The sequence below is a fragment of the Anopheles arabiensis genome, chromosome 3, assembly GCF_016920715.1.
Source record: "Anopheles arabiensis isolate DONGOLA chromosome 3, AaraD3, whole genome shotgun sequence".
Classification (NCBI taxonomy): Eukaryota; Metazoa; Arthropoda; class Insecta; order Diptera; family Culicidae; genus Anopheles; species Anopheles arabiensis.
Window position 1 is genome coordinate 87,451,365 of NC_053518.1, and position 14,050 is coordinate 87,465,414.

Genomic DNA, 14,050 nt, shown 5'->3' on the forward strand with positions numbered 1-14,050 from the left:
TCAACGCCTGCTTCCGAACAATTCAATATCTCGCTGAAAGTGTCAATTATATGCCCGAACGAATCAACAACTCGCTGAACACGTCAATAATATCATTGAAAACCCTGTATGGTGGGGTGGGGGATTTGCTAATAACAAAAAGTGATTTTCACTCTATTCGTTATACCCTATACGACTCAAATAGTCATGCAAATGTATAAAACCTGCATTAAAAAGGAACGTAGGCATTATAACATTCTTCGCTGTAATGTTGAAAAAAAATGAATGATTTTTCCGAAATCATTCGAGCTTATTCGACGATCGATCGAGCTTTTAGCTTTTCCCATAAAGTCGAAGCTTCCACAACATCAAATTGTAAAAGAGCTTTCACGAAGATGTAACGAATGTGTTGCATAGGAAACTTTGTTCTGTGGATTTTAGCGCAGGATAGCTACATTTGTTTTTTTTTTGCGGTTGGCAGATAAATTCGTAAAGATGCATGAAAATTGTCTTTTAAGAATGAAACAAAACCTCAACATGTTTAACATGTATGTGTCATCTATTTTTCTAATCAAAACCAAAGCAATATTGCTTTATTACACAGAGGTTTACTAGTTAACTAAGCAACACTACAACATATCCTAAAACAGAACATCAAATCGCTATGAAAACGAAGGGACACACATTTCGACACTTATGGCACAGTCGTCCGTGGCTAAGCTTTGTAAAAGATCTCGTACAGCAGGGTGGGCATATACTCCGCGGCGATGATTTGAAACTTTTCCTTGAACGTTAGTGGGGTGTAGCGAAATACGGGAAAGGTGCGCACGATTGCGTCGGACAACGAACGAACCGTCGCCTGGAAGTCTCCATCCTGGTAGGGAGAACATGTAGAACGTTTATTTTCGACAGAAGTTAAATCCAACGCAATGACCGCTTACCCCGTAGCAGAAAGGTTCCAGCGAACGGATGGCCTGCTCGAAGTAATCCTCACCGTACGTGTTCTTCTGCTCGTCGCTCAACAGCGACCACATCGTTTTGGCCTGTTCGCGCATATCCTCATCGTTCAGCCAAGCATCGCCCGCCGTCAGCTCGCTGGCGCAAACGATCGACACACCGACCTGACGGTTGGCCAGCTCCTTGCGCAGACACACGGCCAATCCTTCGATGGCGGCCTGAGTCGCACACAGCACACCGCGCACCGGAGAAGGCAAGTGGGCCAGTGCCGAGGAGAGGAACACGATTCTTCCCTTACCACTGCGAATCAGCGGCAGCATGATCTGTGTCAAGCGTGAGGCACCTGTAACCGGAAAAAAAACACACGAAAAGAGCAAGCAAGATGGTTGATTTGGTAGGGAATCCGCACCACACCACGTACGATGGATCACTTACCGAGCACGTTGACGTCGAACGATTTTCGCAGCACCGGGAACGGAACCCACTCCAGCTCGCCGAGGGCATTCCACAGATCGCAGTGTACCAGTGCCCACAGGCCCGTTTCGCCCGCGGGTAGATGCTGGGCGACGTACAGCGAGGCTTCCAGCATCTGTCAGGCAAATGGAGGGAAAACAATTGAGCATGATTGGAGGCATTGCAGTGGGATTTTGTTTTTGGTCCCGTGTCGGTGCAGTGGAAGTTTTGCTTCTTCCCAGAAATGCGACCAACTGCCATCGCGCAGCCATCGGCACTAATAGGACGGGACGGTAAACATGCACCTTGGACGAAACAAAACAACCGTTCGCCGGAACTTGTGCCCCATGCCGAGCCGAGTATGACGCCCGGGTCCATTAAGAGAAGTTGAACAGCCAAAAATATGCATACCGGGAATGATGGCCTGGCCCGTTCAAACGGTTTTGCGACGACAAGACGCGTAGTTTGAGCCGTGAGCGTTATGAACCATATCAGCGGCCGGCAGGGTTCGGCAAACCAGTGGGACACAATTTTGAGGCAAAGGTTAATAATAAATTTTTAGTAAAAAGCTGGTGTGCATTTGTATAGCGTTTAATGGAAAGAAATGTTAAAATTTCGTACTCCTTTTGCCGAATAATAATAATAATAATAATAATAATAATAATAATAATAATAATAATAATAATAATAATAATAATAATAATAATAATAATAATAATAATAATAATAATAATAATAATAATAATAATAATAATAATAATAATAATAATAATAATAATAATAATAATAATAATAATAATAATAATAATAATAATAATAATAATAATAATAATAATAATAATAATAATAATAATAATAATAATAATAATAATAATAATAATAATAATAATAATAATAATAATAATAATAATAATAATAATAATAATAATAATAATAATAATAATAATAATAATAATAATAATAATAATAATAATAATAATAATAATAATAATTTATATTTCTGTTCATTTTCTCTGAGTTTTGTAAGAAAATGTTTACGAGTTGTTTGATATCATTTAATGTTTCCTTATTTGATTCAAGCGTCCATTTCGTTCACTCTATTTTCATTTTATTTTTAATTTTTAGGAATTCAAGGTTTACAAGGATATAAAAAAAGTATTATTTGATGAATAAAACATAATGTTTTATAGAAAGTTAATTAATTTATCCATAAAACCTTTGGGTAAAATTCAATCGGTATGTTACATTTAAACAAGGTTGAAGTGTGCAGGGTTTCTTATTGACTAAAATCATCAAAATACTTTAGAAAAGTGGCAATCCTGTCAGTACCATCGCAAAATTCTGTAAGTAGCTTCAGCAGAACTGGAGACCCCCGGAGACACAACTGTATTTAGAACCGAAGGAAAGTCTCAAAGCAAGGTGTAAGTCAAAACAGTCGTATGTCGATTATCTGTTAATATATAGTTTATAATGGAAGATGAAGAGACGAAATCTAAATTATCGTGTATCTTCACTAATTTCAACTAATTTTAGTTTAAAAGTCGTTTGCACCATGTAAATATTAAAGTATTGGATTTTTGGGGAATCTTGATGAATAAGTATGTAACGATTATTAGTGATGGATTTAAAAACAATCCCTAAAATTCTGCTAAATGACAACTTTTAACTGTCAAAATCAAAATTGTCGCATTTGCGGATCGTCGTAACGCGAGTGGGTGTTATATAGAGGATCTCCTGTAGTACGGTTATTACTTGAAACATGAAAAAGAACGAAAAACTATAAGAAATGTCTAGTAAGTTGTATTGATATGTACTTAATTCACTTAATAACAAAGCAATCTGCATGCAAGTAACCCCAATCTAATGCTTAATTGCATCTGAACGAACCAATTGCGGTCCACTGACTCCACGCGCATTGTTCGTTTATTTGTTTTCACAAATTGCTTTCAAATTTGATAATTTCGTACTGTGTGCCACTTTCCAGGAAAAATGGCACCATGCAAGCACCGTGTGACCGTGAAAAACGCAAACATTTCCATAACGTCAAATGTCAAACGTTCTTGTGCTGGACAGCTTCCGAAATTCGAAGAAATACACTTCCTCGCCACGCTGTCGGGCTCGGTTGCATCCAACAAAAATATCAACTTTTCATTGAACCAAGGGGAAGCAACGCGAAGGCAATGCGGTCAACAAGTGTGGGTGTTGTGACCATTTGTGACACGAATTTAGGTAACAGTGTGGAATGCGGTAAAAGCCCGTGAGAAAATGCAACCCTGCACCGGCAATGGATGCTTTATGGATACTCAAACAAACTGCATAAGCTGTAAAGGAAAAATAGGGACACTAAAAGAGGATATATTTCCCAAAGCGCTGTAGCACGCTCTAGCGAAGGTGGATACCGCTACGGTTTGCGGGTTGCTTGGAGCATGAAAGCAATGTTCCAACGCTCGCCCAGTGTGTGGGTTGGAAATGTGCTAGATGATGACTTTTCCTTACCGATTCCTTTCAATAACATCATTCCTTGCTCTATCTCCCTTAGGACAGCTACGATGGAGGGCGAAGATTGAACGCTGAAGACAAGGTATCCCTCCGTTCGAAAGGATATATCATAATTTAATTGGAAACAAACTGAAATTGCTCGAGTATAAACCATCCTCACCTACGCAACTTTCATCCTGTTTGACCTCTATTGGTGTGGCGGGGGACTTTAAAACGGCAGTGGTGGAGGAATTGAAAAATGACCCACTCGCTGGCGTTTGGATTACGGCAGTAGGAGAGAATCGAGCATCCGAAAAAGGGTCGAATCGGAGCTGGATCTAGGTCAGCTAGCCAGGGAAGACGTTTGACACGAGTGTAAGAATCAGTGTGGAAACGATAACGAGCGGGGTCAGTGGGATGGATTTTCGCGGAACATGCTACATCGAAATAGCGCAGAATGATAAGCAGGACGCTGAAAGCAGTGAGATCCGGTCAGCTGGAAGTCGGGGTGGAATTTAAAGCAAATTTCTGGCGAACGAGTTCGTTACGTCGATTCGTTGGAAGTGGTTTTTCGGAAGGTTTTGATCTCATCAGGGACGGTTTGTGACAAAAAAGTAAAAAGCGGGAAATGGGAGAAGACACCCGGGACCTTTTTTGGTGGAAACGAAAGTTCACCCCCCAAACCCAATGGTTCGGTTTGGTTTCGGTAATTTGCTTTTTCCGTAGCTTACAACGCTGCTTCGGAGTTGCTGCAAGGTGTATGTGGCGGATCGAGCGATGTAACTTTATTTATCATAATTCCATTTTCCAAAACGATCGTGACGGAAGATTGGCGGATGGGCGGGTAAGAAAGCGATGTTTTGACATTTTAAACCATTCAGCATCCAGCAGTCCGTATTGGAGCGTCATTTGAAAATGAAACTCATTTGCATTGCCAGCACCACAGGCCACGGGTAGCACGGGGTTCGTTTTTCTTTTCCTCTGCACTTTTCACTTCTAGCGAAAACGGAAAGCAAGTGAACCGCGCCAAACAGCAGTTATCATTCGCTCCGGGCTTTCGGATTCTCCCTTTTCGAAAGCGACTTTCATTATCATATTCAAATCAGCAGCGCCCAGCAATACGACCTATACACGTGCATTTGCAAAGTGCAGCGCAAAAATGGTTCTCGCAGTAGTATCCGTTCCACCACCGGCACTTACCTCCACCTCGCTGGTCACGTTCAGCTGGAGCAGCTTGAGACGCCCGGAGGAGGACTCCTTCAGTGCGGTCGCATCGTCGTTGTCCTGCAGCTTCTTGAACGCGCCGAACACGGTAAAGCCAAGGTCGTCCAGATATTTGGCAAGGGCACGGGCCAGCGGTGACTCACAGCCGGTAATGAGCACAGCCTTGCCGAGCGGGGAAATCTGCAACGAGAGAAAGGTTAACCCGAGGTGAAAGTAAGAATTAAAAGCAATATCAATTTCCCGCTGGCAGGACTTTAACCTGTTTAAACTTTGCGTTAGTTTTGCTACACTTTGGTGCAATAATTAATACCAGGTTCGATTGCAATCGCCTTGAGGGTGCTTGATTGTCGATAAGAAAAGGCAAGGGAGCCAGAACAGCACAAAGAAAGGTCAAGAAATGGGTTTGGGTTGGGCTTTTTTCTTCTTACACTTCAATCTGGAGAGGTATTCGATAAATGTCATCGGGTTGATGAACCTGAGCCGTGCTGGAAAATCACGTGAAAGGTGAGCAAGTGTTTCGAGGTGTCAAAAACATCCATCCAGCTACCAAGAAGCTGCTGTGGCATCTGGATCTAATTGGTTTCTTTTTTAATTAATAGGAAAAGCAAAAAACGCTCTACAGAAGCAAACGCGGACAGGTGTGTGCCGATCTTTTTAGACCGATCTATCTTCATCAATCGTAAAGACACCGTGCGACACCGTCACTGAAAGGCATCCTTTCATACTGTGACTACTGTGGCGGGTTCATTCCATGAAAGCACTTCTCGCTATCTTGCGCACAATACACATCGAGATGGTACCGTTAACGAGGTTTTCCTATAAGCAGAAGGAGAAAAAGTTCTTTCCCCATAAGAAGCTCCTATTACAGAAGAATCGTTCGGTTCGGTTGGAATTTACTCATTTGTGAAAATAAACACGTCAGTTGAATGCGGTACGATAAACATTTTATGACTTGCTAGTTAATTCTTGTCGCGAGGCAGGGTTTGAGCTATGAAAAATTTGGTGGTTTTTATTGCATTTTCGCTTGTGAGGTTCTTGTTTGTATGAGTAAATCATCGGAGAAGGGCGATAATTAACAAACACAGTACGGTTGGAAAACGCAATTGATAGCATGGGTCAAAATTTTAAATATTGGTGAAAATTTAGTAACTGATTTTGATTTTAGGTTTGTTGCCTTTATTTGTTTTTGCCTAACTTATTGGCTCAATTACCCTCTATTTAGGATTGTTCTCTATGAATTAGAATGAATAGCCTAAAAAATTTAAAATAATTGGAACGCCCTAGAGCCTGAAATTAAAGACTAATGTTGGGAACTAAAGTCAACTACCAAAAACGAGATATTAAAATAAAATGTTTTAAAAAGTCTTTCGAGTTTCCACTGTTGGTAGGAACGAAACGCTTTATCCTATCTTGCGGCTCTTTTTAATGCTTATCTTTCGTTTAGCTTCGTGTTTTACTCCTGTGATCGTTTTAACCCCCCGTTTATGACAAGTAGTTGAATACCGTTGGTGCAATATTCCAACAATTAAAGTTGATCGATACGTTAACATTGAGCAATTTAACAATGAAAAGAAAAAAAAGGAAAAAAAGACACTAAAAGCTAAAGTAAATAAAGAACCGAGACAAAAGAAAAAGAAAAGATATAAAAAAGTCAAAGGAATATCGAAAGAAGTGTAAAGATAAGCCAATCAAAATAAATGACATCAAAACAATGAATTATAAGACAAATTACCTAAGAAAGTAAGACAACAGACAATAAAGAGATATATAGGTGAAAACGATCAAGTGAATTATTAAAAAGCCTTGTGATTTTACCAGTAAACTAAACCAACTAGGTATAGAGTCAATTCAATCGAGTCAATTTAAAGTCACGTAAAAAATGACAATTCCATATAATCCAATGAAAATAATTAGAGACAAAATCATTGTTATATTGAAAATAAAACGTATAACTTTTCGGAAATGTATTTTGGGACACGTATAATATCAAAATAAAGATATCAACCAAAAAAATGAAAGCTAACGAATAAACCAATTGATAGGAATCAAAGTCTATTTTGCAAAATCGGCAATGCACCAGATTTGCCAAATTTCATACTTATAATTTTTAAGATTTTTGTTAAATTTTGAGAAAATTACAGCACAACTCAATTAAGTATAAAAATAAACAGAAGAAATGGCATAGGAAATCTCGCAGTATTCGATGGGTGTCGTTTGATGTTACCATTTAATTTATGTAGTCTACATCGTCGAAAGAACGGCCCACAGCGCATTGATGTTACTCCAACAGTTCACTTACGCACACATACACATACAGCAACGACATCCGCTGCAGAGATAATTGGCAAGTGCTTTGTGCCGTGCATACGAAAAATCTGCCTCCTACTTTGACTTTGTAACGCGCAAAATGCCGATTAAGTAGTCCGACACCGAGAGGAACAAAACACAGCAAAAGTGCGATCCTTAAGGTGGGAACGTGCTGCCTTTATGAAGCTTTGCGGAGACATATGCAAAGGCAGGGAGGTGGGCAGGAGCTTCTCGCTGGAAGCTATACACGCCAAAAGACATTCGCTCTTTGTGCTTTGTGCGCTGTTGCACGGCAACGGTGACGGTGTTTCATATTTTATTCAATGCTATTATTATCTTTTGCAAATTTTCCTTCCCTCGAGCTAGAGCATAGCGCAAGCGGTTGCGAGACGATGAGCGATGAAGATCAGACGGCGTGTGCCGGATATTTGGCTGCAAAAGTTGAGCAAATTCTGACGATGTGATGCCCCCCTGTTGGGAGGGTTTTTTGTTGCTTTCGGGAGAAATTTTGCTTACATCGTTTAGTTTAGGGTGGCTTCGTTGGCGAGGAGGCCCAAAGTAAACAGAACGTTTTCCTCCTCCCCTGAGCAATGGATCGGCAGTGGCAGTGTGCAAATTGAAGCATTTGATGTTGTGCCGAGTGATCGGCCCATTGCCCACGAGTGGTGGCTGCATGGTCGCATGCCAGTCTCGAAGGACGATGTCTAATAATTTCTCATTACGATACAGTACAGCAAACATGTCGAACTTTGCGTTTGAGTGTACTTGTCTACATGGCTGCAGGTGGGTGTACTATTTGTTAAAAAAATATATAAAAATGCTTCAGATGGTCTTAGGACGGTTTCGGGGTTTAAATAAACCGTCACAGCTGTAGTCGATGCGATGCAACAAAGGCGATGAGTCGATAGAGTTATTTAGCAAACCCTGGCTCAATCACGAAAGTTATCTCTAGATAGAAATCACTCTCAAAATCTAAAACGCATAGCAGGAAAGTATATTTTGGCTCTTTTTGGAAGCGTCAGTTGCATAAATTCTCTTCCATCAGCTGTTTAACAGTTTAAGGATTGTAACATTCACGACATTGACATTTCCTCGGTAGCTAAAGGTAGCATGGGTGAGAGCTTTGTTGATCCTCTCAATTCTCTCTGTTCCTTCTGTTCTTTTTTGTAGTATTCAGACAACTAAATCAATATCAAGTGATACGGTTATCGGTGGTGAGGAAAGAATATGCGTATTATTTATATTTTCCCTAAAAAACCAAATCAAACCCTTACTAATGATCAAAAATGTGAAGTTTTGCTTCATAACGTTCTTCTTAATATTTTATTATAGCTTTTTACATATTTAATGCCATAGATTCACTCAGAGATTCTTCCAACGACATACACTATACACTATGTATGTCAACTTTTAAGTGAACTAATGGCAACAAGGTAATCAAGACAATAAATGAACAAATTGTGCTTAACTATATCATCAGATAAAAGATCGCAGCTCTACATGAATACGTTCGAGAACAACTCCGTTTCAGATTCAATTAAAGTTGTGGCCGTGATACTTCCTTCTGCAGTATTTTTTAAATCATCCTTTGATTTATAGAACACATAAAGATCATTGACTTTGCTTTTGTCGTGTGCTCTGAATTCGTTTTTTACGATTCGTTAGCGCGGCCAGTCATGTCGTGAATGTCGCCGGCCTTGATGCTAAATATAGTGTAAAAAGCTGTTATTCGCGATGTAGATTTCAAGGCAAAAAAATGAGGCACAATTCACTGCTGATTTTAAAAATACTTTCCGCACCCAAAAAAAAAAAAGGAACCAGACTCCTGAGTGGTTCGCATCATTCACGGTTAAGGTTAAGTGAAATGAGTCGCATTAAAGCACGAGACGAGACGATACGGATCGGCTGAGATCTACGTCGCAAAAAAAAAAACTATGAAGACTCTCGGCCCACCGGCCCATTCAATATGTCTGATAATAGCCGCTTTTGGAGTCAATTCTTGCCAAACGAGACGAGGCTGCTAGCAAACATTGACACAGACTAACACACACACACATACACACTACGTCGATAGATACCCTTTTGCAAGCAGGATAATTTATTGTGATTATCATGGGCACAATGTTCCGTAACCTTGATAATGGTGGTAGAAGTGGAAGCATAATTCATGCAACTCTCGCAGCCCACCATACTTGGAGGGAACGTTTGAAGCGCTGCCAACCGAGAGAAGGCAGAAAGAGAGCCGAAAAAAAGGCTATGGCAGTGAACGAAAGGGCGTCTCCATGTGCTGCTCGAGCAAAACCATCCTTGCGCCCAAGAGGGAAAAGATGATTCTGACGACAGATTCGTCTTGGGAGGCAAACAAAAAACGCAAAAGGTCACCTTTCTCGAAGCACCGGTACTTTCTTGAGCAAAATGAATCATACTATTGAAGTGACGAAATTAATATCCGTGTGCTGTAGTTTGAAATGAATTGCAAGCATCTGTATGCGTGTGCTGTCGTGGCCTCCTGTTTGACTCATCCTCAGCGCGACTCAGCTCAGGATGTGCAGCAAACACAGTTTTCTCACGCCAACGCTCGAAAGAAGTCGATGTAGTCGATGGATGCTGAAGATGAATCATAGAGAACCGTGTTTTCACGAGGATCGAAAAGGGAATAAAAATAAAAATAAAACAAAAACGCCAACACGAACAAACTTTAGAACCTCGACGACAACGGGCGACCATGCTTGCCTTCTGCACAGCGAATGCGTCACATACATTCAGGCGCTTCATCGACCAGAAAGCCATTACACAAATCTTCCCACATTGCGTTTTATGATACGCGCGTTTTAGTTCTGCCTTTCTTCGCAGCCGCCGCTCTTGTCTTCTTCGAATGAAAACGAATTTTCTTTGCTGCTCCTAGAACTCCCGTCCCACCCAGCGCTCCCTCCCTTCCCCCGTAGTTGAGTTCATTTTTATTTCGCACTGTATTGAGATGTGCAATAAAAATAACGCACACTCACATATAGCGAGAGAGAGAGAGAGAGAGAGAAAAAGAGAGAAAGAGCCATCGAGTATAATCGTGGAAACAGGCAAATCAATTTTAGCGTTCTTTCTTTCTCTTGCTGTTCCTTGATCTCAGTACGTCCTTCAGTGTATCCTTTCGTTTGATGCTTCCCTTTGATCATGTCTTCTTTTTTTTGGTGTGTGTGTGTGTGTGTACGTGTGTGTGTGTCTTTATTTTTATCTCTCTTTAGAAGTGACTGTTGGTTGTCTATTGGAATGTCACAACATTTCACTATGGGTAAATTCGAGCAAAAGTTCAAAAATCTACAACATATGGTAAAACTTGCAAACGTGCTGTGTTTCTGTCACTTTGCCTTTTTTATTTTATTCTTTTCTTCCTTATCTTCTTCTTCTTCTTCTTCTTCTTCTTCTTCTTCTTCTTCTTCTTCTTCTTCTTCTTCTTCTTCTTCTTCTTCTTCTTCTTCTTCTTCTTCTTCTTCTTCTTCTTCTTCTTCTTCTTCTTCTTCTTCTTCTTCTTCTTCTTCTTCTTCTTCTTCTTCTTCTTCTTCTTCTTCTTCTTCTTCTTCTTCTTCTTCTTCTTCTATTTTTTATGTTCTTTTTTTTCCTTACTTTCTTTTCTCGTTCTGTCTCCTTTTCTTCTCAGTTCTATTCTCTTCTATTTTCACTATTTACTTTTATGTTGTCCTCTTCTATTCTCTGCTTTGTCTGCGGCGATTGCTTTTTCTTGTAGTTTACTTTCTTCTATTTCTTTTTATCATAGTTTAAATAGCATTTTTCTGTATGTTTGCATAACTGTTTTCTCCCTGTAAGGAAAGAGAAAAAAGAAGTTGGATTGGGTAGAAAAAGATAGAAGGACATTTATTCTGATCAGAACCTTATCTAACATTACTTCTCTTAGAGCCCGTCGAATGAAACAAGAGAAAAGACGGTGATTGAGATTATGATAAGAGTAAAAAGACTAAGCAAAAACAAAAATGACCTTACTCCAAACTCCAAACTCCAAATAAACCCAAACAGAGTGGAACAAGGGGTCTGAGTAAAGTTTGAAGTAATAGTCGGTCGCAGATTTTTGGGCACAAGTTGGACCATTGCGTTAGAAGAATGGAATACACAAATTTTTTCCTTAAGTTTGCCCTATGGTACCCACTGTGCATTGGACATCTTTGGACTTTGCCTTGCAATGATTCTTGTCTGCTCACGCCATGTGCGTTCACAAGGGGGAGGGGGGGGATGGAGGTGGGGACAGAGGGTTGAAAGTGAGATGTACCGTGTACCGAGCGGCTCGAGAAAGATTTCGATGAGATTGCGTGTGGTAACAGACGCCATCTTTCCGGTGATACCGGATCACGCGGACGCGGAAGTTCGCCCCACCACTACCGCAACAAATGGCGTCACGTAGGATTATAACAAAACCCTGTCTTATCACTCTACAAGATAGAGAGAGGGAGAGAGAGAGAGAAAGAGACGTTAGTGGCTCGGTTCTTGACGTCTTGAGTCCCTGTCTAGCATTCATATCCGGACCCCGGAAGACCGGATTTCGTACGTGGGTTTAGCAGACTTCCGCCTACCCCAGTATCCCAGATCCTTCTATCGTTCCCCTTTCCCCCCCAACAGTTGGGCTCATTTTTGTGCCAGAAGCCTCGCTCGAGGCAGGCATCACTATTTCATTGAATAAAAATCACACCACTGGCCGGCTGGCATAACTATCGGTCCGTCCCTGGAGCAAACGCTCGAAATGGTAGGTTCTAGCGCTTCTTTGGTGCTTCTTGTTCTTATACCGTGGCGTCGTTGCGGCCAGCGAATGAATGAATGAAAAGTTGTGCGCGTCCGTGGGAAAAACAACGCGAGTCGAGTCGCATCAATGAATGACAATGAGAGTGAGTCCTCCGAAAAAGAAAACAAAAACGGAGTAGAAAATCGGTGAGTCATCCCCAGTACAACACGATGGTTGGTGGCTGTTGGCTAGCGTGCGATAGTAACCTTACCATCGATGGTAACCCATGTCCCGTTGTTGTTCTATTTGTTCTTGTTATTGGTAAATTCTAGCCAAAATGCTTAATGCAAGCGAGTAGCGAGAAAACTTTTCCCTTGCGGGGTCACAAAACTGATCGACAAGATGGCTCAATTTTAATATCTGCGAACATCCTACGCCGCGGGGCGGTTGCTGTTTGCCAATGCGGCCTGAAGCGGAGCTTTCGAGACGAGCAAGGGTTTCGCAAGTAGGCGAAAAGCAAACACACGGGGTAAGATGGTACAGGCGGCCTGATGCCAATCAGTATTCACAGATTTCCCACGCTCTCTATCTTTCTCCCTCTGTTCTCAGGGAATGAAAAATCAAAGTTTTGCTCGCAAAGCGTGTGGGTTGCTGTGTCGTAGCATGCAGGAGAGGGGTGAACGAAAGAAAAGGATCCTTGTTGGGAATGTTGCGCTCTGCGTGATGGAATGTGACCGGGATTTAGAATCTACCAGAGTACGACCTGCACAGCAGGAAAAGGAAGCAGAATCGGCTGTGCCTGTACGATACATTACACTGTTGCCCTTCTCCAATGCTGTTGTTTGTTGTCTGTTGGCTTAACAAAATGGTGCAGCGATTGTGTGCAATACAACGGGCACACTTTACGACGTGTGAAACTAACGCACGTCCTGGACTCATATCTAGGGACACGTTCGACACGCTTTAGCAATGTATGTGCATATGAAACAAACTACCGCGTGCTTGATGCGCAGTGAGCAATTCCCAAACAGTGTGGGAAGCGAAACTATTGCTAGAACAAAAAGAAACGGCTCTTTCCTTTTCGCTGATACTAATTGCGACATGCTTTTAGCGAATCGGCAGAGGACACCCAATGATTCAGCGGATCGGTCGATACAGACGGCATGCAGACAATGGAAGAGCGGTTGTCTCGCTTAAACTTTTCGTCCTTTTTTCATCTGGCCGCCCCCCCAAAAAAAGGATCTCTTTTCTGTCCTTTTGCTCCGCACGGTCGTCTGAAATGGATCGAAAGTCTGGCTACCACTATTTGCCAATCATTTCGGGCAGTGTTCACACCCACACTGCTGGGACATTCGGTGCTGTTCGGTTGGTATGAGGCCGGAACAAGGGTGGGTTTCTTAGTTTTCGGAGCGCTTGCGAGCACGTGGGAGTACGAGGATGGAAAATCATTCCTTTTGTTTTCTTTCTGTTGAACACTCTGTTGTCAGCTGCCCTCGGGTGGTTGTGGGCTTCAGTGTTGCCTGCCAGAACTGCTTATCATTCATGTTTTACGGCACTTTCCATTATGAACGCACCATCGATATGTAAATGCAATGAATCTAGTGTGAACGGTTACAGGCATATTAACAATGCGAAGTGAACAAGAGGAAGAATATTATGTCAAAATTAGCAGGGAAACTTTATTTGAAAATTTGATGAGAATAGAGGAGGTTAGGTACAGGAAAAATAAGCGTAATTTGTTTAAACTAACGAACGAACTTTTTTTTTAAATAAAATTGTTGGTCGCAAAACTCTTGGTCCCAAAATTCTTTGTCGCAATATTCTTGGTCGTAAAGATCATCGCAAAACACTTGGTCGAAAAATTGAATTATGTTTAGTTGCCATTTAACTTAAAAATATTAAAATATCTTACATATCAGTTCAACTACA

At 41.2% G+C, this 14,050-nt stretch overlaps 1 protein-coding gene across 6 annotated transcripts in view; it reads right to left on the reverse strand.

Moving 5' to 3' along the window:
* Positions 1-519: 519 nt before the first annotated feature.
* Positions 520-14,050, reverse strand: part of LOC120901623 (D-beta-hydroxybutyrate dehydrogenase, mitochondrial) — a 43,145-nt gene continuing 29,614 nt past the window's right edge. For all 6 annotated transcript variants that reach the window (XM_040309706.1, XM_040309703.1, XM_040309704.1 and 3 more), the window contains exons 4-7: positions 5,068-5,271; positions 1,372-1,525; positions 921-1,279; positions 520-853 (exon numbers count right to left, since the gene is read on the reverse strand). In XM_040309706.1, coding sequence (XP_040165640.1) covers positions 695-853; positions 921-1,279; positions 1,372-1,525; positions 5,068-5,271 — 876 coding nt within the window. In that variant the 3' untranslated portion in view covers positions 520-694. The remainder of the gene's footprint in view (positions 854-920; positions 1,280-1,371; positions 1,526-5,067; positions 5,272-14,050) is intronic.